The following is a 26,147-nucleotide window of genomic DNA, read 5'->3' as shown; positions in this document are numbered from 1 at the left end:
CATTAGATCCATGTCTGGAATGCCCCATAATTGGGTTAACTGAGCAAAGACCTCCGGGTGGAGTTCCCACTCCCCCGGATGGAAAGTCTGACGACTCAAATAGTCCGCCTCCCAGTTGTCTACTCCTGGGATGTGAATAGCAGATAGATGGCAGGAGTGATTCTCTGCCCATTGGATAATCTTGGTTACTTCCTTCATCGCTAGGGAACTCTTTGTTCCCCCCTGATGATTGATGTACGCAACAGTCGTTATGTTGTCCGACTGAAATCTTATGAACCTGGCTTCTGCTAGCTGAGGCCAAGCCAGGAGCGCATAGAATATTGCTCTTAGTTCCAAAATGTTTATCGGGAGAAGCGACTCTTCCCGAGACCATAGGCCCTGAGCTTTCAGGGAGTCCCAGACCGCGCCCCACCCCAAGAGGCTGGCGTCGGTCGTGACGATGACCCACTCCGGTCTGCGGAAACTCATTCCCTGAGACAGGTGATCCTGGGTTAACCACCAGAGAAGTGAGTCCCTGGTTACCTGGTCTACTTGAATTTGGGGAGACAAGTCTGTATAGTCCCCATTCCACTGATTGAGCATGCACAGCTGTAATGGTCTTAGATGAATTCGAGCAAAAGGAACCACGTCCATTAGTCCTATTACTTCCATGCACTGAGCTATGGAGGGTTGAGGAATAGAATGAAGAACTCAACAAACGTTTAGAAGCTTTAGCTTTCTGACTTCTGTCAGGAAGATCTTCATTTCCACAGAATCTATTATTGTTCCCAGAAAAGGAACCCTTGTGGACGGTGACAGTGAACTCTTTTCTATGTTCACCTTCCACCCGTGAGATCTGAGAAAAGCCAACACAATGTCTGTGTGGGCCCTTGCTTTGGAAAGAGACGACGCTTGGATTAGGATGTCGTCTAGATAAGGTGCTACAGTGATGCCCCTCGGCCTTAGGACCGCTAGAAGGGACCCTAGCACCTTTGTGAAAATTCTGGGAGTGGTGGCTAAACCGAATGGAAGAGCCACGAACTGGTAATGTTTGTCCAGAAAGGCGAACCTCAGGAACTGATGATGAGTTTTGTGGATTGGAATATGCAGATACGCATCCTTTAGATCCACGGTAGTCAAATATTGACCCTGCTGGATTGTCGGCAAGATTGTCCGAATGGTTTCCATTTTGAAGGATGGAACACTGAGGAACTTGTTTAATATCTTTAAATCCAGAATTGGCCTGAAAGTTCCCTCTTTTTTGGGAACCACAAACAGGTTTGAGTAAAAACCTAGACCTTGTTCCCCGGAGGGGACTGGGTTTATCACTCCCATCTTTGATAGGTCTCTTACACAATGTAAGAATGCCTGTTTCTTTATCTGGTCTGAAGATAAGCGAGACAGGTGGAACCTTCCCCTTGGAGGAAGTCCCTTGAACTCTAGCAGGTATCCCTTGGAGACTATCTCTAGTGCCCAGGGATCCGGAACATCTCTTGCCCAAGCCTGAGCGAAGAGAGATAGTCTGCCCCCTACCAGATCCGGTCCCGGATCGGGGCTACCCCTTCATGCTGTCTTGGTAGCAGCAGCAGGTTTCTTGGTCTGTTTACCCTTGTTCCAGCCTTGCATGGGCTTCCAAGCGGGTTTGGGCTGGGCCGCGTTACCTTCTTGTCTAGCGGCAGTGGAGTTATTAGCCGGTCCGTTCCTGAAATTGCGAAAGGAACGAAAATTAGACTTGTTCTTAGCCTTAAAAGGCCTATCCTGTGGGAGGGCATGGCCCTTACCCCCAGTGATGTCTGAAATAATTTCCTTCAATTCCGGCCCAAAAAGGGTCTTACCCTTGAAAGGAATATTAAGTAACTTAGTCTTGGATGACACATCTGCCGACCAGGATTTCAGCCAAAGCGCCCTCCGCGCTACTATAGCAAAACCTGAGTTTTTCGCCGCCAATTTCGATATTTGAAAGGCGGCATCCAATATAAAGGAATTAGCTAATTTTAATGCGTGAATTCTGTCCATAACTTCTTCATAGGAAGTCTCTTTCTGGAGCGACTTTTCTAGTTCCTCGAACCAAAAGGATGCCGCTGAAGTGACAGTAATAACACACGTAGCTGGTTGAAGGATGAACCCTTGCTGAACAAAAATCTTTTTAAGCAATCCTTCCAATTTTTTATCCATAGGATCTTTGAAAGCGCAGCTGTCCTCTATAGGAATAGTGGTACGCTTCGCTAGTGTTGAAACAGCTCCCTCAACCTTCGGGACCGTCTGCCATGCGTCCCTTCTAGGGTCTACTATGGGAAACATTTTCTTAAATATAGGAGGTGGGGCAAAGGGTACACCTGGCTTCTCCCACTCCTTTTCCACTATGTTCGCTACCCTTTTGGGTATTGGAAAAGCGTCGTCGTGCACTGGGACCTCTAAAAATTTGTCCAATTTGCACAACTTCTCTGGTACTACCATAGAATCACAGTCATCCAGAGTAGCTAATACCTCCTTTAGCAAAGCGCGGAGATGTTCTAGCTTAAACTTAAATGCTACTATATCAGGTTCTGCCTGTTGAGAAATTTTTCCTGAGTCTGAAATTTCACCCTCAGACAGCCCTTCCCTCACAGCCAATTCCGATTGATGTGAGGGTAAAATAGATAAAGCATCGTCAGCGTCTGATTGTTCATCCCTTTTATCTGTATTTAAAGCTGAACAATCACGCTTTCTCTGAAATGCTGGCAGTTTGGATACAAGATTTGCTATAGAATTATCCACTACTGCTGTTAATTGTTGCATAGAAATAAGCACTGGCGCGCTAGGTGTCGCCTGCGCGGGCAAAGCTGGTGTAGACACAGAAGGAGAGGATGTAGAACTATCCCCACTACCTTCATTAGATAAAACATCTTGGGCAACATTATGAAATGTAACAGAGCTGTCCTCATTTTGTTTGGACGCTATAGCACAATTATCACAAACACTTGAAGGGAGAACCACATTTGTCTCTACACACACAGAACATAGGTTATCTGATGGCACAGACATGTTAAACAGATTTAGGCAGGCAAACAATGCAATAAAAACGATTTTAAACAAAAATGTTACTGTCTCTTTAAATAATAAAATGACACTTTATTTCTGAATGTTCAAAAACTATGAAGGCAATATCCGATTTTTCTGAAATTTGGACCACAGTGTCTTAATGCTTAGAAAGTATTGCACAGCAAATATGGAGACTCTAGCTCTTAAAACAAGCAAACCGGAGCTAATTGTTGGATTTAACCGTTTTTATACACCACAATCCCTGCTTACAGCATTGCTGCAGCTTTTACCTTTCTTAGTTGTCAATCATCCACAGAAATAAGCCTTCTGGAGTCACTTTCTGAGCCACAGGACCCTCTCACATGGAACTGCATGCACTGCCTTGAAATTAACTGAAGTGCCAAAATGAGGCCTCCTCCCTCAGTACACTAGAGTGAAGGGGCCTTCCTGACTAGATTTAGGTGTCTAAAGCAAGCCAGATCAATAAAAAACGTCCCCAAGTGTATATGAGCTTATAAAACATTTCAATTGCCATCATATTGTAATAAAAAACAATCGATTTGGCCCCTGACAGTGTCTACCAGCATAAAAATCAAAAAGGGGAAGCCTGTTATCTTTTTTGCTGAGGTGAAAGAAAAATGGCTTACTGTTTTCCCTGAGGGGAAAAATGACTGTCATCTAGCATTAGCCTGTGTTGTTAGAAGGAGACTAGTCATACCTGAAGCAGATAAGTCTGCAAACTGTTACCCCCAACTGAAGTTCTCTGGTTTTAACAGTCCTGCGTGGTAACAGAAATGGATTTTAGTTACTTGTGCTAAAATCATAGCCCTCTTAAACAGAAATCTTCATCACTTTTCTGTTGTAGAGTAAATAGTACAAGCCAGCACTATTTTAAAATAACAAACTCTTGATAGAAGAATAAAAAACTACAACTAACACCACAAACTCCTCACCATCCCCGTGGGGATGCTACTTGTTCAGAGCGGCAAGGAGAATGACTGGGGGGCGGAGCCAGAGGGGGAGCTATATGGACAGCTCTTGCTGTGTGCTCTCCTTGCCTTTCCCTGTGGGGGAGAATATTTCCCACAAGTAATGGATGACGCCGTGGACCGGACACACCAATGTTGGAGAAATATGCGTTTCATGCAGTCGGCTGAGAAACTCCAGAGCCTGCAAATGTTTGAACTCTACCCGATACCATGATATCCTGATAGAGATACTCCCCATGCGATATACTGCTTCCTAAGCGAGCTGCAGAGGTTACTGTAGGATCCTGGACTCTGTAGGCAAATAGTACGGTCCTTAATGATTTGGTGATGCTTTTACCTTTTACTGCTTTAGTTGATATGATATGTTGCAGTTTTTTTTTTCTTATACAGCGTGTTCATATGCACAGTTTCTATAGGTTTTTAAAATTGTCCTGCATACACAACTAGTATAGGCCTGAATCTGCTCTCTCATCCACGTATTAAGTGAAACATCCCTGTGGTGTTTTATACCCACATTCATAGCATTTACAGTACGATTATTACTGATAGTCATAGTAACTATTTGAATTGTTGTTATACAGCTATTTGTTGATCGCCAATATATTCTACTCCTACTGGTCATAAACAGCATGGAAGCATTTTATAACTCAGCACTAAGCCAGGGTCAGGCATACTGTTTATTTAAGGCATCTAGCATGTTTTAACACAACAAATATTGCTGCTTCTAAATGTGGAGCTTTTACGCCTAAATATAATTTAGCTTCTAGAAAGTCTTGCAGCTATAATAACTAATGTTGAATGTCTTAATAGAACCATTGCATATATATTTAGGCATAGAGCCTTATATGTTTAGCTCCTCCTTGGACATTATTATGTATGGTGTCTTCTATTTAGCAAAGTCTCTAGATCCTAGGTTGACATGACCCTTCAAGCATTTGAGACTGAATATCTTGCTCCTAGTAATCAGCTCAATGTTTATAGAACTTGCTTGGTCAAACTATTTAGTCTCAGGTCTTGTCCTATCAGTCACCACATTGTTATACCAATCCTGAGGTATACAAGCTACCGGCAACGACACCAATTGTTTTATTTATCTTGTAGGATGCTGTCAACTTTGTGCTCCGCTTATCTGCTAAGGCATTTTTGTTGTTTATAACTTATCTACCTACCTTGCAAGTTGCTACTGTTTTGTTATGGCCTTTAATGCAATGTAATGTAAGGTTTGCCCCATAATATATGTATTATAACATTATGTCTTGCAACCATTGAATACCACCCTTAGTATCAGTATTATTACTGAGCCTTTCTAAGTCCTCCCCTCACTATTTTAATACATTAAGGAATTGTATAGTTAAATGTTAATGGATCCTGAAAATATGCTGTAAAGCTCATAACATTGTATATTTTGTCATCCCCACTCCATTTAGATATTCTTCTTCTTTTGTTAAGAGCCCACTTAGACTTTGAAACTAACATCCTCTTAGAGACTCAGCAGCGATCACTAAACTGACATGCTGGCTGGCTCCGCCCTCCATCCCCCCCCTCATTATATCGAGCGGCTTTTGCCCGCTGCTATTCCCCCCCTCCCCCCTTTATACACGTTGGCCCAAAAGTGGCCAATCCATTTGCCAACTCTCCACAAGCTGTCACTATTATCTTACACAGTACAAAGTGCGCCCTCCATTGCTTGATGGAGATCATATACCACATAACATAAAATGAAGTTTGATTCTATTTCGCCCTAATTCTTATCAATTATTGTGTTAAGCCTTGTAATGCCAATTTACTCATATATGTTCATACTGTTCTGTTATTTGTATCAAGATACATGTAATGTATTTTCCACCTCGATGTAACACTTGTTCAAGGGCGATCCTTGTTTGTTAATCTCTACTTTAACTTCAATAAAAAATTATTTAAAAAAAACAAACAAAAAAAAAACAAAAAAAATTAAATTTAGGTTTAATTTGTTTTTTTTCTGCATTACTACTTATGTACCTATGTATCACTGTATGTCAACAGATATTCAGCAAATGCGCTAAATATGATTGTCTTACTTTATCGTGTCTATATTTTGATACAATGTTCAAGTTTAATCTGCAACTGTATTTGTTTGTCAAGTATGCTTAGTGCCTTAACATTAATGTAACATTATTTAATACTGTTTCATAAACTTATATAACTTGAGGTAGAGGCGGCCCTCATTTCTTGTTTGTGTGTTGTAGTTCCATTTAGTGACGATCTTTACCACTTTTTAAAAATTATATTAATCGCTTAATACTGTATGTTGCTGGTCTTAATATGGGGGTGCCGCTTTCAATAGCGTGCTCTCACCGCCAGCGGAAAGACAGTGCTATTTTAGCAAGCCTTCCGAAGGGAGGGTCTAATAGTGCAGTCTTGCCGCTCACGGCAAGACCCATCCTATTATAGCCACACAATCCATTAACGACCAGTATGTCATGGTTGTTAAGGGGTTAATGAAAAAATGGAGCAATATTTAAAACAATATTGGAAAGAAATATAGACCAGTATATGGTTATCAAAGCTTATGGCACACAAAAAAATAAAAAATGAACAGTGTAATTGTGGAGTCAGCATTTTTATCACAATAACTTTGATTAAAATTGCAAGGAAAGTTAAAGTTTATATAGATTTTTACAAAATTGCTTTAAAGGAACCATGGCAGATGGCAGTGTCAGATCAAGTATAAATCAATCATGATTCATTAGAAATATCTTAGCTTGTATTCCCTCGAAATAGCTTTCTGTGCTAAAACATTTGCTTTGATTTAGCAAAAGATCCTACAAAGTAAATAAAACAATTTTGGCCCACAAATCTTACATATCAAATTGCATAAAATATTGCTATTTTCAAGGTTTCAAGATTATTTAAATAAGGTTGTGCTGCTATTTTTGCACCTCATTTTAGAAACTGCCTATGATGTTTGTACTCTTTAATTTGCATATTCCTTTTTTTATTTTTATGCTTTTTCTACACATAACACGTTCATATACACTGAAGTTCTAATTTTGGAGACAATTTGTGAAGTGGATCAATATAATCAGTGGTGTATTTAGTTTTCTGTGCTGCCCTAAGAACACTAAAATCTGCTGCCTCATCATCCATGCCAAAATATGAAACATTTTGTAAATGAATGTATTCTCATGCCACCATTAAGAGGAGCAGTGGACATTAAAGGGACATTGTACCGAAAAAATTTCTTTCGGGATTCAGATTGAGCATGCAATTTTAAGCAACTTTCTAATTTACTCCTATTATCAATTTTTCTTCGTTCTCTTGCTATCACTATTTGAAAAAGAAGGCATCTAAGCTTTTTTTTGGTTTCAGTACTCTGGACAGCACTTTTTTATTGGTGGATGAATTTATCCACCAATCAGCAAGGACAACCCAGGTTGTTCACCAAAAATGGGCCGGCATCTAAACTTACATTCTTGCATTTCAAATAAAGATACCAAGAGAATTAAGAAAATTTGTTAATAGGAGTAAATTAAAAAGTTGTTTAAAATTTCATGCTCAATCTGAATCAGGAAAGAAAATTTTTGGGTACAGTGTCCCTTTAATAGAGAACAGTGATTTAACATAAATGCCTATTACAACCTAAAAATATGGATGTAACCCATTTAAAGCCACATACATAACAGAGATTTAAAGGGACATTAAAGGGAGATGAAAACTAAAATTGTTCTTTCATGATTCAGATAGTCCATACACTTTTAAACTACTTTTTACTTCTCTTACCTAATTTGCATCGTTCAATTGGAATCCTTTGTTGAAAAACATATGTAGGTAGGCTCAGGAGCTTAAGCTGGCTTGTGATTGGAAGCTGCACATATATGTCTCTTGTCATTGGCTTACCAACGTGTTCAGCTAGCTACCTGTAGTGCATTCCTGCTCCTTCAATAAAGGATACCAAGAGATTGAAGCAAAATTCATAATAGAAGTTGGAAAGTTAATTAAAAATATATGCTCTATCTGAATCATGAAATAAAAAACTTTAGTGTTGAAATAGACCTGAAACTGAATACAAGAAACCAGTGGATAACTCGAAAGTGTGTACATTAGCAGCACTCAACAACACTCTCTTATTTATTCTAAACTATGTTGCAATGGGAAGGAGATTGGCGGAAAAACTCCAGAAGGACGGTGTTAAAACTTAACTTTTATTGATAACAAACGTAAAAAGAAAAATAGAACTATAAAAACACAGTGGTGTAACTCCCTGTACACCTGGGATAATTGCTAGACTATATGTACAGTAATGGTGATCTTCTGTAAAAGTGGGCTGGAGTAATATACTGTAGATACTTTATACAATACCACAAACGTGGAAATTGGGGGGATAAGAAAGGTATAATAAGTGGCCAGTGACTGATATAATACGTGGGTGGTATTCAAACGGGCTGAGTAGCCCTTATTATGAAACTAGTCAGTGCGAGTGAAAATAGCAGCTTAGTGTAGACTTCACCATTATTGGAGGATGAAATTATTTTTAACAGAATGAGATCACGTTATTAGGCACCAGGTATTGGTGTACAGTGTAATACCCCTAACAAAGTCCCCACAACTTCTTATTACAATCTTCACGTATAGGGGGTGGTTGAATATAATGAGGTAGTCAAAATAGAGCTTACACGTAAGATAAATAATATCCAAAGTAGGATTTCAAGGTGTACTCGTGTATGTATATATATATATATATATATATATATATATATTTGTATGAATATCTCATCTATACCCCTCATAGGATATTATATTAATACTCTACTCTAGCAATGGCAATCTTCACGTATAGGGGGTGGTTGAATATAATGAGGTAGTCAAAATAGAGCTTACACGTAAGATAAATAATATCCAAAGTAGGATTTCAAGGTGTACTCGTATATATATATATATATATATATATATATATATATATATAAATATATATATATATATATATATATATATATATATTCGTATGAATATCTCATCTATACCCCTCATAGGATATTATATTAATACTCTACTCTAGCAATGGCTAGAGATTTCCCAGTGCAAAAAAATATCAATACACCACTGCATGCAACAAATTTAACATTCTTTCACAAAGTATTTTTGCAAAACATAATTAGAATTATTTAATAAAATACTATTTTAAGGGGGCCGGAGCTAACCACTGAAGCGATCAGACATGTTTCCTTGAAGCTCCTACTAATTATATTACGATTTCCATGTAAAAAAGCTATACTATTCTCTTATAACTTTCCGAGCAGAAGCTCACATCCATAAAGACGACATTCTTGGGTGTATGCTCATATTGGGAACGGCGATACAGTACTCCTTTATGAAGAGGGCCTGACAGCGGAAAGCAGCAGCCATATCACTCAGACTTTATCTTATGCTCTTCTAAAGTGGAAACTTTAACCGATATGATCTTATTTCACCCACAATCTAAAGGATCTGAGAAAATGAATGCATTGAGGGCTGCTTCAACGACCAGGGCCTTTGAACCCCCCCACCCCTTTTTCTTCTTAGCTCCTGACAACTGGGACGAAATAATACTCACAGAGAGAGCAAACTACGGGTTGACCTGACTGCTTCTTCTAGGTGGTGGGAATCGCTTAAACATGGATGAGATTTCTTACATAAGAATTCGGACCCTTTTGATGGTCCTAGCTGAACAGGTAGATGACTCCTTTGCTTGTCTCACATCCATAATTAAGGACCAACCTACAAAAGAAGAGGACGCAGACCATAAAATGGCGGATGGTTCAAATAATGGTATGCAGCACGGGTACTCATACCCTATCTTGACCGTAGCTGAGTTTGTCCAGAGAAGTTCACCAGCTCGAGAGGGCTTGCTCACACAGCCGCAGGAAAATAATCAATCCTATCAGAGTCATGAGACAGATAATGGTCAAGCCACAATTAGGGATACCAGGTTTAATGGCACGGCTGGAGAGAAACAACTGCTAGCGTGGGTGGATGTGGCCGGCCACCCGACGCGGCAGGGAGATCCGCACTGCGATCCGGTGATGATTGGGGACCCTAAATTCATAAAGGTATTCAAGCCAGCATAGCCAAAAGTGACTCAGAGTGCATATACCTACCCGCTCTTAAAGGCCCAGACGCACTCTTGAGAATATCCCCAACGGCACCCTCATCTCCACTGCTATGACCACTGTCCCTATTATGCCAACTGCCAACCTACAGGCACCAGTACAGGGATCAGGTAGCATATCTATGGCTAACATTTTACAATCCACTCAAAAGGACGGTATAGCTATGTCTCATATTGGCGTATATAATAATGATGACTTTATTGTCTGATGTTTATATATAGAAATATATTGTACCTACCAGACTATGAGACGATTGCTTTTACTTATATTTGTTTATTTGATATGATGTTTTATTGCAACTTATAGATCATTAGCACTGTACCTCCTTTGAGCTATCAGCCCTCTTGGGGATCCTGGTCCTTAAAATCATCTAGATTTAGTCTCCCCAGCCAGTGCGGGATAGTCACTTTGATCTTGGTTGTTTCTTCACATCTAAAGATCTATGTTATATGATGTGCCTAAATAAAACGTTTGACTTTAGGTTATATATGCTGTAAATGCATAGTGAAATGTTTAATTGATTTAAGGGTATGTTGTATGTGTATGTCATGTATGCCCTCCTACTCTCCCCTTAATATATCAACTCTGGACTTTTGTCTGTATCCTTTAGTCCCCAGGATTGATGTAGTACTTAGCATTGGAGGTTGATAGTCCCTTTCCATTTATTTATTATCACTCCATTATTGTCTTGTTCCCATTCTGTTTTTTTTACTTACCTTCTGTAATGTACTCTGTACAAATTAATGGTTGTGAGGAGGTATTCAACTCTCTACCACCGGGTTTATTTTACAGTCCTGCAGGCTCACATAAGATATATAATTTCCATATACCTCCTAGGCAGCTTGTTTGTTATAAATCCTGACGCTGCAATCACAATTTAAATGGCTGGCCTATTGTAATTTACTTCACTTTACAAGTGTGCTGTCTGCGGCCGGAACAGCTCACTGATTATAGCCAAAATAAATATACTGTAAAGGTGCTTACTAACATTTTTCTCCTGGATACCCCACATTCTGAGCGGTATTGTTAGCGTGGCATAATTTTTCAATATATCAATAGAGCCTAGGAGGAAATATAACTATGGAGGTACTTTTACAATGTTAAGATCTGCATATACACTTACATTTTTATGTATAATTGCTTCACATAGAGGTTTCAATACAACATTAGGTGTCAAATATTCTTCCCTACAAATTACCTAGAAAATTGGAGAAGGTCAGATGTACTGTATACTATTCACATCTAGCTACCTTTGCCCCTTAAGTATAAGTATACGTATAATTCCACATTCTTAAGGTTATTAGATTAACTCTTCATTAGAGAATCTCTGAATTTAGATTCCTCACCAATACTGTTGCTGTCATCCTACGTATAATTTGCCACTGCTAGTGTAACTGATGGCTATTTTGAGTAATCTGTTCATCATTGTGCATTTCTACTACAACTCCAATACGGCTAATTTCTCTAGCAGGCATCAGAGCTTTTGGCTATCTGTATACTTTACACTTGTCTACACCTGCTATAGTTTAATTGCTATCAGTTGCAGGTGCTAGTTATCTTTGGCTCATAATAGTTACATGTTAATATTCTATCCTAAAGTTAATTTCACTAACTCTCCTACTTTATAATAATACTATATTTTTTCTTGGATCCATGAGAAACCCAATGTCATTTTAGAAGAACTAATAATTATCTAACTTTCCTCAGCTACACTTACCCCTTTAACCTTGCCACATGCCTCTAGCAGTCTAAAAGGCTCCACCCCCTCACCTAAAAGCGGCTATTGCCCGATGATTATTATCTCAGGCGGTGCTTACCCGCTAAAAACTAATATGCAAATGTATATACTATTTACAATATCAACTTATATCCTACTACTTCATAACAAGATTCCATTCTCCTAACTCGCACGTGACATGGGACCTAACAAGGTCCCCGAAATGGCTAACTTGCCATACCAGTATTTCCTGTATAAAATAGTCCATGAGTGGCCAGCTTATTAGCCATTCATAAATGCTTACAAAATTAAACAATTGAGGTTTCTAATGCTCATACTAGGTTACTTACGGCTAGATTTAGAGTTCTGCGGCCAAAGGGGTGCGTTAGCTACGCATGCTTTTTTCTGGCCGCACCTTTAAAATAACTCTGGTATTGAGAGTCCACAGAATGGCTGCGTTAGGCTCCAAAAAAGGAGCGTACAGCATATTTAACGCCACTACAACTCTCGATACCAGAGTTGCTTACGGAAGCGGCCAGCTTCAAAAACGTGCTCGTGCACGATTCCCCCATAGGAAACAATGGGGCAGTTTGAGCTGAAAAAAAACCTAACACCTGCAAAAAAGCTGTGTTCAGCTCCTAACGCAGCCCCATTGTTTGCTATGGGGAAACACTTCCTACGTCTGCACCTAACACTCTAACATGTACCCAAAGTCTAAACACCCCTAACCTTACACTTATTAACCCCTAATCTGCCGCCCCCGCTATCGCTGACCCCTGCATATTATTATTAACCCCTAATCTGCCGCTTTGTAAACCGCTGCTACTTACATTATCCCTATGTACCCCTAATCTGCTGCCCCTAACACCGCCGACCCCTATATTATATTTATTAACCCCTAATCTGCTCCCCACAACGTCGCCTCCACCTGCCTACACTTATTAACCCCTAATCTGCCGAGCGGACCGCACCGCTATTATAATAAAGTTATTAACCCCTAATCCGCCTCACTAACCCTATAATAAATAGTATTAACCCCTAATCTGCCCTCCCTAACATCGCCGACACCTAACTTCAAACATTAACCCCTAATCTGCCGACTAGAGCTCACCGCTATTCTAATAAATGTATTAACCCCTAAAGCTAAGTCTAACCCTAACACTAACACCCCCCTAAGTTAAATATCATTTACATCTAACGAAATTAATTAACTCTTATTAAATAAATTATTCCTATTTAAAGCTAAATACTTACCTGTAAAATAAACCCTAATATAGCTACAATATAAATTATAATTATATTATAGCTATTTTACATAGTAACATAGTAACATAGTAACATAGCAGATAAGGTTGAAAAAAGACTGAAGTCCATCGAGTTCAACCTATACAAATCTAAAATACTTACAAAAAGCTCCAGTTAATCTTAAATAACCCCATTAAAATGTGACCCATTTAATACTAGCAATCATATCCATGAATTTTGTTTATATACAGAAATTTATCCAGACTATTTTTAAATGTATCTATGGTATTGGCATTCACTACCTCCTTTGGTAATGAGTTCCACAATTTTATTGCTCTTACAGTGAAAAAACGTTTGGGTTGCAGGAGATTAAATCTCCTTTCCTCCAACCTTAAATTATGACCTCTTGTCAGAAACAATTTTCTTGGAATAAACAGAGCTTCTGCCATCTCTGTATATGGGCCTTAAATATTTTTATATAAAGTAATTATGTCACCTCTCAAGCGCCTTTTTTCTAAAGAAAACAGACCCAGTTTGGCTAGCCTCTCCTCATAGGTTAATTTCTCCAATCCCCTTATTAGCTTTGTGGCCCTTCTCTGAACTTTTTCTAGTTCTGCAATATCTTTAATTTTAGGATTAATATTTATTTTACAGGCAACTTTGTATTTATTTAAACCAGGTACAATAGCTATTAAATAGTTAAGAACTATTTAATAGCTAAAATAGTTAAAATAATTACAAATTTACCTGTAAAATAAATCCTAACCTAAGTTACAAATAAACCTAACACTACACTATCAATAAATTAATTAAATAAAATACCTATAATTATCTACAATTAAACCTAACACTACACTATAAATAAATAAATTAAATACAATTCCTACAAATAAATACAATGAAATAAACTAACTAAAGTACAAAAAATAAAAAAGAACTAAGTTACAAAAAATAAAAAAATATTTACAAACATTAGAAAAATATTACAACAATTTTAAACTAATTACACCTACTCTAAGCCCCCTAATAAAATAACAAAGACCCCCAAAATAAAAAAATGCCCTACCCTATTCTAAATTACTAAAGTTCAAAGCTCTTTTACCTTACCAGCCCTGAACAGGGCCCTTTGCGGGGCATGCCCCAAGAAGTTCAGCTCTTTTGACAGTAAAAAAAAACATACAATACCCCCCCCCAACATTACAACCCACCACCCACATACCCCTAATCTAACCCAAACCCCCCTTAAATAAACCTAACACTAAGCCCCTGAAGATCTTCCTACCTTGAGTCGTCTTCACCCAGCCGAGCCAAATTCTTCATCCAAGCGGAGCAAGAAGAGGTCCTCCATCCGGTAGAAGTCTTCATCCAAGCGGGGCAGAAGAGGTCTTCCATCCGATTGAAGTCTTCATCCAAGCGGCATCCATCCGGAGCGGAGCGGCAGCATCCTGAAGACCTCCGACGCGGAACATCCATCCTGGCCGACGACTGAACGACGAATGACGGTTCCTTTAAATGACGTCATCCAAGATGGCGTCCCTCGAATTCCGATTGGCTGATAGGATTCTATTAGCCAATCGGAATTAAGGTAGGAATATTCTGATTGGCTGATGGAGTCAGCCAATCAGAATCAAGTTCAATCCGATTGGCTGATCCGATCAGCCAATCAGATTGAGCTCGCATTCTATTGGCTGATCGGAACAGCCAATAGAATGCGAGCTCAATCTGATTGGCTGATTGGATCAGCCAATCGGATTGAACTTGATTCTGATTGGCTGATTCCATCAGCCAATCAGAATATTCCTACCTTAATTCCGATTGGCTGATAGAATCCTATCAGCCAATCGGAATTCGAGGGACGCCATCTTGGATGACGTCATTTAAAGGAACCGTCATTCGTCGTTCAGTCGTCGGCCAGGATGGATGTTCCGCGTCGGAGGTCTTCAGGATGCTGCCGCTCCGCTCCGGATGGATGCCGCTTGGATGAAGACTTCAATCGGATGGAAGACCTCTTCTGCCCCGCTTGGATGAAGACTTCTACCGGATGGAGGACCTCTTCTTGCTCCGCTTGGATGAAGACTTCTACCGGATGGAGGACCTCTTCTTGCTCCGCTTGGATGAAGAATTTGGCTCGGCTGGGTGAAGACGACTCAAGGTAGGAAGATCTTCAGGGGCTTAGTGTTAGGTTTATTTAAGGGGGGTTTGGGTTAGATTAGGGGTATGTGGGTGGTGGGTTGTAATGTTGGGGGGGGTATTGTATGTTTTTTTTTACAGGCAAAAGAGCTGAACTTCTTGGGGCATGCCCCGCAAAGGGCCCTGTTCAGGGCTGGTAAGGTAAAAGAGCTTTGAAATTTAGTAATTTAGAATAGGGTAGGGCATTTTTTTATTTTGGGGATCTTTGTTATTTTATTAGGGGGCTTAGAGTAGGTGTAATTAGTTTAAAATTGTTGTAATATTTTTCTAATGTTTGTAAATATTTTTTTATTTTTTGTAACTTAGTTCTTTTTTATTTTTTGCACTTTAGTTAGTTTATTTCATTGTATTTATTTGTAGGAATTGTATTTAATTTATTTATTGATAGTTTAGTGTTAGGTTTAATTGTAACTTAGGTTAGGATTTATTTTACAGGTAAATTTGTAATTATTTTAACTATTTTAGCTATTAAATAGTTATTAACTATTTAATAGCTATTGTACCTAGTTAAAATAAATACAAAGTTACCTGTAAAATAAATATAAATCCTAAAATAGCTATAATATAAATATAATTTATATTGTAGCTATATTAGGATTTATTTTACAGGTAAGTATTTAGCTTTAAATAGGAATAATTTATTTAAGAAGAGTTAATTAATTTCGTTAGATTAAAATTATATTTAATTTAGGGGAGTGTTAGGGTTAGACTTAGCTTTAGGGGTTAATACATTTATTAGAATAGCGGTGAGCTCCAGTCGGCAGATTAGGGGTTAATAATTGAAGTTAGGTGTCGGCGATGTTAGGGAGGGCAGATTAGGGGTTAATACTATTTATTATAGGGTTATTGAGGCGGGAGTGAGGCGGATTAGGGGTTAATAACTTTATTATAGTAGCGGTGCGGTCCGCTCGGCAGATTAGGGGTTAATAAGTGTAGGCAGGTGGAGGCGACGTTGAGGGGGGCAGATTAGGGGTTAATAAATATAATATAGGGGTTGGCGGTGTTAGGGGCAGCAGATTAGGGGTACATAGGGATAATGTAGGTAGCGGCGGTTTACGGAGCGGCAGATTAGGGGTTAATTATTGTAGGTAGCTGGCGGCGACGTTGTGGGGGGCAGGTTAGGGTTAATAAATATAATATAGGGGTCGGCGGTGTTAGGGGCAGCAGATTAGGGGTACATAACTATAACGTAGGTGGCGGTCGGCAGATTAGGGGTTAAAAAAATGTAATCGAGTGGCGGCGATGTGGGGGGGCCTCGGTTTAGGGGTACATAGGTAGTTTATGGGTGTTAGTGTACTTTAGAGCACAGTAGTTAAGAGCTTTATAAACCGGCGTTAGCCCAGAAAGCTCTTAACTACTGACTTTTTTCTGCGGCTGGAGTTTTGTCGTTAGATTTCTAACGCTCACTTCAGACACGACTCTAAATACCGGAGTTAGAAAGATCCCATTGAAAAGATAGGATACGCAATTGACGTAAGGGGATCTGCGGTATGGAAAAGTCGCGGCTGGAAAGTGAGCGTTAGACCCTTTCCTGACTGACTCCAAATACCGGCGGTAGCCTAAAACCAGCGTTAGGAGCCTCTAACGCTGGTTTTCACGGCTACCGCCAAACTCTAAATCTAGGCCTTATTTTGCTATCAACTTGTACTATTGTACTGTATTTTGTGACAACTTTACTATATTTGTCATATGACATTTCCTATGTCTGCTAGTATTGTCTAGAGTAGAGAGATTTTATTTTAAATGAACATATTACTAAAAATTGTTCTATCATGTATATGAAAGAGCAGTAGTTAAACCTGTTGATCTTTGTGCCTCATTCACATCAGAACCCACGATAAACCGTTTTCAAGCTAAAATTTGCCTTTCTAAAATTGTATGAGGGACCACACAGTACTGACGAGACTTCTTAGATAACCTCATCAGAAAGAAGAGAGTTAGATCTTCTGTCCCTAACTAAAATATGCTTAGATTTAAAAGCAAATAAACAAGTACACGATTATGTTCAACTAGTTACCAGGACCTTACTGCAGGTAGGTGCAATCTCCACAGAAAAAGTTGGCTTACTTGAATCTTGAATCATTTTCTTTTTTATAAAGCAGAGACAATATTTGAGTATCATGTTTAAATGTGTATAATTGCATCTTGCTATTGTATTTCTGTATTGCTACTGTAATTGAAATGGATATAACATTTGGATATGCTTTATGATTAGGTTATATATAAATAACGCAAGTAGAGGCAATAACAATATTTGTAATCATATGTAATCTTATAGCAAAACAAATTAAACCATAATCATTGCTCTAAAACACTTTAATCAAGACTGTGACAAAAGTCTCAAAATATTAGACTTATTGACAAACTCCTCAGAAAATCTCATATTTAAACTAAAATTACTCTTCTTTTGTTTAACTTTCATTTACCAAATCTAATTTTCTCACAGTCCTTCACCTTGCTCACCAGCAATTTAGACCTCCAAAAACAGGTCTCATAAAGTTCTCTTCTCTGGGTGAGCCAATCACAGGAGGCATCTATGTGCAGCCACCAATCAGAAGCTACTGAGCCTATCTAGATATGCTTTTCAGGAAAGAATATCAGGAGAATGAAGCAAATTAGATAACAGAAGTCAATTAGAAAGTTGTTTAAAATGGTATTCTCCATATGAATCATGAAAGAAAAATTGTGGGTTTAATGTCCCTTTAATCAATGGTGTGCAAGATAGTGCAAGTATTGAACTGAAAGTGTTATCCTCAAAAATACAATAAAATAAGAATTATCCTCAAAAGTAATTTTTCAAAAATAAATGTCTTTTATCACCTAGGTGTGAAAAAATAACGAGTACACATGATTTTTAAAAAAAACTGTTCTATATATATATATATATATATATATATATATATATATATATACTGAATATATATAGAAACTTCAAGGAAAGAAGAGGCACTCACAGGTCTTAGTTAACACAAATTGTATTAATAGTTCATTAATTCAGTCAGACTGACTGAATTGATTAACTATTAATAAAATTTGTGTTAACTATGACCTGTGAGTGCCTCTTCTTTCCTTGAAGTCTCTACCTATCTACCATACAGTGCACCCAGGAAATTATATATATATATATATATATATATATATATATATATATATATATATATATATATATATATATATATATATAAATATCCAATGGGAAAAATAAAAAAAGTTAATCCTAGTGACCATTTAATGCTGGATAGAAAGTTGGATGGAAAATTGTCTTAATCCGTTATCCTGGAAGTGTCACAGCAATCCTGGATGATGGGTGATGCTAGTGTAGAAAAATAAAAATAGAATAAACATAATGGTGATGATGATCAGTGGAAAGGTAACAAAAAAGCAAATAGAAAAAACAACATGTGCAAAAAATCATCTAAAATGTAGAGTATATTGAAAAATAACTCACCAAATATGTTAGACGATCCCTGGGGAAGGAATTCAAGCCTCACAAATCCTGGTAAAGTCAACGCGTTTCGACCCTTGAGAGGGTCTTTTTGAAGATGTCTTTTCTTACTTCCTGATCACATACTTTAGCCTTTGGTGCTCCTATTTTTTGTGCTTTTAGTTAACTTTTTGTCCCAGATCTTGGGGATCTTTTATAGTGAGCTTGTATGCTCAACAAGGCACAGTCTACTACATAAATAATTGCACTGTCCCTGTATTTGACCTCAATTTCTGTGTTCACCCAACAATTACCATTGGTAGCCAGAAGGTGTCACCCTTCACATACTTTAAGTTCATTCAGCATATAAGACACTAGGAAAATATATCATCCAATTTCACACAAAAACAAATGTGTTATATGTAACAAAAACATAGAACAGATATATACTTTTTACATATATTTATCATTGTCCTGTTCTTCACTGTAAGAAGGAAAGTGAACCAAAAGGGAATATATACAAAATGGCAATATGATTATATTTTTAAGTATGTATGTCCATTTACTTTAATTGATCTCAGTACTCACCTTCCTGCAGGGCTGCTGTTAATTTCTTCACCCTCATGTTGTTCATTTTTATTTCTTGGTACTGGAGGTTGGATCATTTCAGCAGCCAAAGGGTCTGGATCATTATCATCACGTCCAACCCATTCACCAATCACACATGGTTTTAAAAGTGATGAATTAAATGCCCTTGTATCCTAATTCAAAAAATTAAAGTGAATGTATTGTGTATTTCATATGTATTAACAGATTATTAAAGGGACAGAGACATGACGCCAAAAATATTTCTTTCATTATTCAGAGGATACAATTTTAAAAAGTTTCCAATTTACTTCTATTATAAAATGTACTTCTTTCTTGTGCTATTCTTTGTTGAAGAGATATCTAGATAGTTAGCATACACAAGTCTGGAGCATTACATGACAGGAAAATGTGCTGTCATCTAGGGCTCTTGCTAATGTAAAACATTCTTGCAAACCTACTGTCATATAGATCTGCAGACACGTGCACATTCCTGAATTTACCTTTCTGATTTTTAACAATTTGATAATAGAAGTAAATTGTAAAGTTGTTGTTTAAGTCATGCCATGGGTGTTACAATTGAAAGGGGCTTTTTAAAGCAAGAAAAAACATAAATTATGCTTACCAGATAATTTCCTTTCCTTCTGTACAGGGAGAGTCCACAGCTGCATTCATTACTTGTGGAAAATACAGAACCTGGCCACCAGGAGGAGGCAAAGACACCCCAGCCAAAGGCTTAAATACCTCCCCCACTCCCCTCATCCCCCAGTCATTCTGTCGAGGAAACAAGGAACAGTGAAAAAGGTGCCAGAAGAACAAGTTAAAATTTAGGGCCGCCCAACAGAGAACGTGGACGGGAGCTGTGGACTTTTCCTGTGCAGAAGTAAAGGAAATTATCTGGCAAGCATAATTTATGTTTTCCTTCTTAATACAGGGAGGGTCCACAGCTGCATTCATTACTTGTGGGAAATTATATCAAAGCTACAGAGGACACTAAATGCTAACAGGAGGGCGGACCCCATCTGAGGGCACCACAGCCTGCAAAAAAGTTTGGAGAATGAATGTAAGGAAGACCAAGTAGTCTGCCCAACAAACTGATCCATAAAGGCTACATTTTAGAGACCCAAGAGGACGTCACTGCTTGAAAAACTGAGCCGTAAACCTCTAAGGAGGCTTGCGTCCCGCTGATTCATATCCCAAGCGGAAGATACTCCTCAATTAAAAATGAAGGAACTCTAAGATGTCTTCTGATCCTTACACTTCCCAGATAGATAGTAAACAGAGAAAATGGTCTATTCCTGTATAGCCTGAAGATAAAACTTTAAGGCACAACTCCATATTATGTAGTAAACTTTCCTTCGCGAAGAAGGAATAGGATATAAAAAATGGACCACAAATTCTTGACTGAAGGTGCGATTTAACACAACCTTAAGAAGGAATCCAACTAAGTTCGTAGAACAGCCTTATTATCATGGAACACCCGATAAGGAGGGTCGCATTGCAAGGCCATTAATTCAGAATGCAGAAGCAATATTTAGACGTAAAGGGACTTCTAAGATAACAACCTAAAGACAACCTCATGCATAGGTACAAAGGTAGCCCAATGCAAAAACCATAAGAACAAGATCCAAAACCCCAAGAAGGAGCATCAGAACTACACACCGGCCTGAACACAGTCAGAGCCCTAACAAAAACTGTACGTCCAGAAATTCAACAAGCCTCTGGAGCCAAAAAATAGACAGGGCCAAAACTGTCCCAACAAGGAACTAGCTAAGAGCCCCTTCTCCAGATCATCCTGGAGGAATGAAAGAATCCTGGCAGGTCTGAATAGTGTGCCAGGATGAACCACCCTCTTCACAGCTGAAGAGGTCCTCCACACCTATGATAGATGACGAGGGACCAGCTTACACGCTTTAAGGAGAGGACCATAACCTCTCAGAAAAACAATCTCTTTGGCTTAGACTAAGCGACATCCCGCAGTCCACCTCAGAGAAAAAACATTTGAGGAATCAAAGAGACCTTGTTCCAGCAGATCCCTGCGAAAAGGTAACCTTCATAGAAGCGAAACCTCTAAATCGTGAACCACGATCTATGCGGCCTCAACTGAGTAATCAGTATCACTGACGTCCGTCCCTGCTAGATTCGAGCAACCACTCAAGGAAAGAGTGATATGGTGGAAAAAAAAAATTGTAATAAATTCCAAGGCACTGCTAATGTAGCCATTATAGCAATAAAATGTGATACCGGACTGTATTTTAATGCATTAGATAACACAATAAACAATGCACAGAGAACCAGTGATATAATAAACCATACCACTGATAAAAACGTATAGCCTTATCCAGTATGAAGCAAACTGTATAATCCTGTGTTAAACTGTTGCACGCTGATAACAGGTTAAGCTTTGTTTACCCCTTACATATGCAAGATACTTTAATTTAGTCAGTATTTGACCAAAAGCAGTCAACACAATGTATATAGATGAAAACTCACTTGTATCCAATGGCAATAGTTCTCCATATAAAAAGTTTCAGGTAAACAGGCAATGATCCTAATCCTCCATAGAGTGCGATGCAACAGTACAGATACTGAAAAATTCAAACAGCGTCCCGGCTTGTCTTCCCGGCGTTGTGAGGGCTCCCCTACACCGCCCTCTTGAAGCAAACAAATATGAAATACAAGATTTACAACACCATTATGGATGACATTGACCCATTATATGACGACAGAAAGGCTGAAGAAATGTAATTAAAACATCCACTTTATTAGTATATCGTAGATAAAAATTGCAAGGCACAGTATACACAGACCTGGATTACTGCTGACGCGTTTCCTGCCACACTTGGCACTTTATCAGAGCTAGTAAACAGGTGTGTGAGGACTCCTTAAAGCAAGGTGTAACACCTCCCACACCAGGTTATAGTATATAGCAAATTACATCGTATCACATTCAATACACAATACAAACTAGAATGAGAAAACATTTAAATAAAGAAAAACTATACATATGATTAAAAATAGACTTCGACAGAAAGGAACAGTGTTCCATTAATTTGATTAAATATACAAAAGAGCTAGTTAACTCTGTATCATGGTTACCAAACAAAATTGGATAACGACTCCTAGAATATGCAAAAGAGCTAGATGACTAAAAACTGTGATCATCAAATACATTGATAATATTAATAATAACTCTGTACACTCTCGTAAACGGACATGCTATAGTGAAACTGACCTTATAATAGCCGTATGTAAAGCTAGTTTTATAATATACGTAAGAGACCTATTTCAGAAATTGAGTGTTATTCCCTCAAAGATCTCCGCAAATACAATCTCGAGAGCAGATATATATATGTAAATGAGAACAGCAGAGAAATTGAATATCATGTATAATATAACAATGAGCAGGCAAATCGTCTATAATCAACGTAACGATCTCAAATATGGGCATGCATATAACGCAGGTCACAACAATATAAACACCACAGGATCCACCAATTAACCACACCAATGTATAACACAGTATAAAAAGTCAAATGCCATTAAGTATAGAACACGGTGTGGGAAAATGGAGGAAACAAATAGAGTTCTTATTGTGCCCATGCATATGTACGTCTCAAATGTATGTACAATCTCAAGTGCAGGTATATAAAAGCACACAGAGATAGCATAGAGAATAAGTGTCATACATAGTAAAACACTGAGTAGGCAACTCATAGCGATCATTGATATGAGCATGTACATACCGCAGGTACACATCAACATAAACACCACAGGATCCACCAATCTACCCCACCAATGTAGAACACAATATAAACAGTCAGATGTCAGTATGTATAAAACATGGTGAGGTAAGACAGAGGAAACAAATAGTGTACTCAATGTACAAATGTAGCCATTAGCACCGCCTGAGGGTCCATGAACCGCAACCGATAATGGGTAAACTGGAATAGAGACATGAAGTCCTGAGATTCTCAATCGCCATGCCCTTCCAGTTACAACTCAGATAAAAGGAATTTCTCTAGATAACATCCATCCCGGATGATCACCCCAGAGAGAGGGTCGCTGACAGTGAGCCTCCACCCACTACCAAACCCGAGATACTACCCTCGATGCTAGGGAGTCTCTCATTCTCAGAAGGAGATCCAAGCCCGTAAAAGGAAGGCTGACTAGAATCCCTACACTGGGAAAAACCCAGTAGACTAGATCCTCAGAGCAGAAAAGATCCAAAAAGATAAATGGGAGGGAAAACCCCCTGGGATTCCTGGCCCCCTTGGGCACGCCCTCACCAACCTGACGGACTTGCGACCGAAGTCAAAATCGCTCCAGGTGATCTAAGAAAGATGCCCCACAGGAAAGGGAGATTTTGACTAGAACACTGGAAAGCTATTCTCTCAACCAGTAGTCCAGGTAAATCTGCAAATACAGATTTGAAACAGCTCCACTTCACTGCCTCAGCACACATTGAATCTCTGCTGGGATGAGAATTGGCAAAAGGAATGAAGTCCAATATGGACTCCATGACAAGTCATCACCCCCCAACACAGTGCTAGCGATGACCTGAAGGAGGTCTGGAGGGCACAACCCGAAGAAGCTAACCCCAAACAAAAGTCTACCTAGCTAAATTAGCATCAAGGAATCCACCCTGGCGCCTACATCAGAGAAACTCTGGTCTAGATCCATCTCTCAGGATCGAGGAAGACAAAAAAAACCCTAAAGGGCTTCTATCAGGCAAAACAATATTAATTAAACCAGAATCATCAAGAAAAGGGAAGCTACTGTTAGATCTGGGTTCTGGCCACTGCCAAAATAAAACCGCAGATCCAAAAAAATTATAGAATCAATAGCGAGACTAAAAACCAAAGTACTGGAAGTGCCAGTCTTTAGGAACTGGAAAGTTCCTAAAGGAGGAATGAAAAGGAATTATATCCTTTCTCGGCAGTGATTCCTCCCATACAAAAGGTAGAGTGTACCTTATAGCCTTCCCTCTGAAACAAGGAGAACTGATAACTGATATTTGCTTAAGTACAATAGGACCCAAATAGGACAGGAGTTCCCTCCCTCTATTGGACCACGAAACAACAGCGGTTTGAATAATTTCACAAACCTCACACTGCGATAGGCACCGGGACAATGACTCCAAAAGAGAACAAAAACCCGCACCCACTTGCAAAAGGCTTTCCTCTCTCTGTCGGAAAGACAGGATCAAGAGAAGGAAAACTGCCCTGGAAGGCTGGATTTGAAGCCTAGCTCTGACCTCTAGGACCCATGGATCCTATACGATCCTGACTCAAGAGCCTGAAACAAGGGCTATAGTCAGTCCCCAACATGATCCAAAATAGGACCTGAGACAGGTCCCTCCTGTCATCTAGGTTAAATGGGCCTGCTCTGCCTGGACGTATTCCAGGAATGAGTCGGTTCCAAAACCACCTGGATAGCTCACGTCATCAAAATGGTAAAAAACGCAGAATAGCGGGACAAAATTAACTCTTTCTCTCAAGCAGAAGGAAAAAGTAGACTTAGAAGTCAGAGCGACTCAAGGTCTAAACAGAAAAAACCTGAAGCCCTAGCTTAGGGGGCTAGAAGTCTGCGAATAATCCAGATAAGGAATTATAGGCTCCAATGGCTTAATTCTTTCTTGAAAATATTGAGGGAACCATTATTTCAAATTGAGATAGAGATGCTTCAACAGGAAGTCTCCAGAAAATGCGATAACCTAAGTCGTCAGTACATAATTATCCCGTATGACGAAACATCTTCCTAAAAAGAGTTTTCTCCATAACCAAGAGCTCTAAGAATAAATTATCCTTAAATGGAATAGGAAGGGCAATAGGCAAGCGCACAAAAAAGTAATAGCCAAGTAAGAATGTGCAACAACACAACCCCCCTATAGAGCCCAGAACTGGGATTCTAAAAAAAAGTAAAAAGAAATAGACGAAAAGGAATAAGATCTCCATCGTTCTCCACCCGTCTTAATCAAGTTTGCTATCTGATTTAAAGATCTGAGATTCGACTGGCAGATCAGTACTAGGAATCTCTAATATAACCAAAACTTCTCTCAGAAGCAAGCGCAGGCGTGCCACTCTAATTTTAAAGGCAAATCCTCCTCTGCCAGTGGAATAGAAGCAGCAGACTCCAACCCAGAAGGTCCGAGCTCTGAAACCTCAGAGAGAACCGCATCCCCAGATGACTGATTGGATACAACCGTCAATTTACACGATGCTCCCTGGGCAGGAGTGCATGGATTAACCCTTCAATTGCGCGTAGCAGTACGAGGCAAAACCGCTAAGGCCGCAGGCATGGCCATACGGAACTGCACGGTAACGTCTGGTGGAAAAAGAATTAGTGGTTCAAGGAGAAGCTGCATGTGTCGGATCAGATGACACTAGGGGACACACCTCACTGGCAAAAGAGTTCTCAGAGGCGGAAGGATCAGTGGTATCTAGCATCTCAACACTGGTTGATGAAAAAACCCTGTTGCAGCATACGGAACATAATTGAGAGGGCTGAACTACCCAGGCCTTCTCACAATATGCACAGGTATCAAACTCTGTCGAAGAGGGATCCCCCTCTAAAAAATTAGAATCTCTCATAACTAGGTAACCCTATTTAATCAGAGAAAAACAACCGGCACCATATACCCCCAATGGCTGGGGCACTCATCACCTCCAATGACCCAGACAGTATAGAGAAAACTCGCTCTTCTCCATAGTCACTCAGTCAGGAAAAGGAAATGGAAACCGTGACCACTCCCGGTCACAAAGTGCGCCATGCAGGACCGCCCCAGCTAAAGGAAAAGCGCGCCAAGCTTAATAAAACTGCACAGTTTCCAAGTAAAAATGCAACCTGTATGTTCCGTATCAGCCTATGAG

The 26,147-nt window shown here is 39.1% G+C and overlaps 1 protein-coding gene across 1 annotated transcript in view; it reads right to left on the bottom strand.

Annotated features, from left to right (window-relative positions):
• The window catches only part of C5H8orf34 (chromosome 5 C8orf34 homolog), a 603,345-nt gene that overhangs the window by 412,814 nt on the left and 164,384 nt on the right, over positions 1 to 26,147 (bottom strand). The window contains exon 6 of the mRNA XM_053715893.1: positions 19,279 to 19,451. Coding sequence (XP_053571868.1) covers positions 19,279 to 19,451 — 173 coding nt within the window. The remainder of the gene's footprint in view (positions 1 to 19,278; positions 19,452 to 26,147) is intronic.

Source organism: Bombina bombina, chromosome 5 (genome assembly GCF_027579735.1).
Source record: "Bombina bombina isolate aBomBom1 chromosome 5, aBomBom1.pri, whole genome shotgun sequence".
In the NCBI taxonomy this organism is placed as follows: Eukaryota; Metazoa; Chordata; class Amphibia; order Anura; family Bombinatoridae; genus Bombina; species Bombina bombina.
This window is presented reverse-complemented; position numbering and strand designations above follow the sequence as displayed.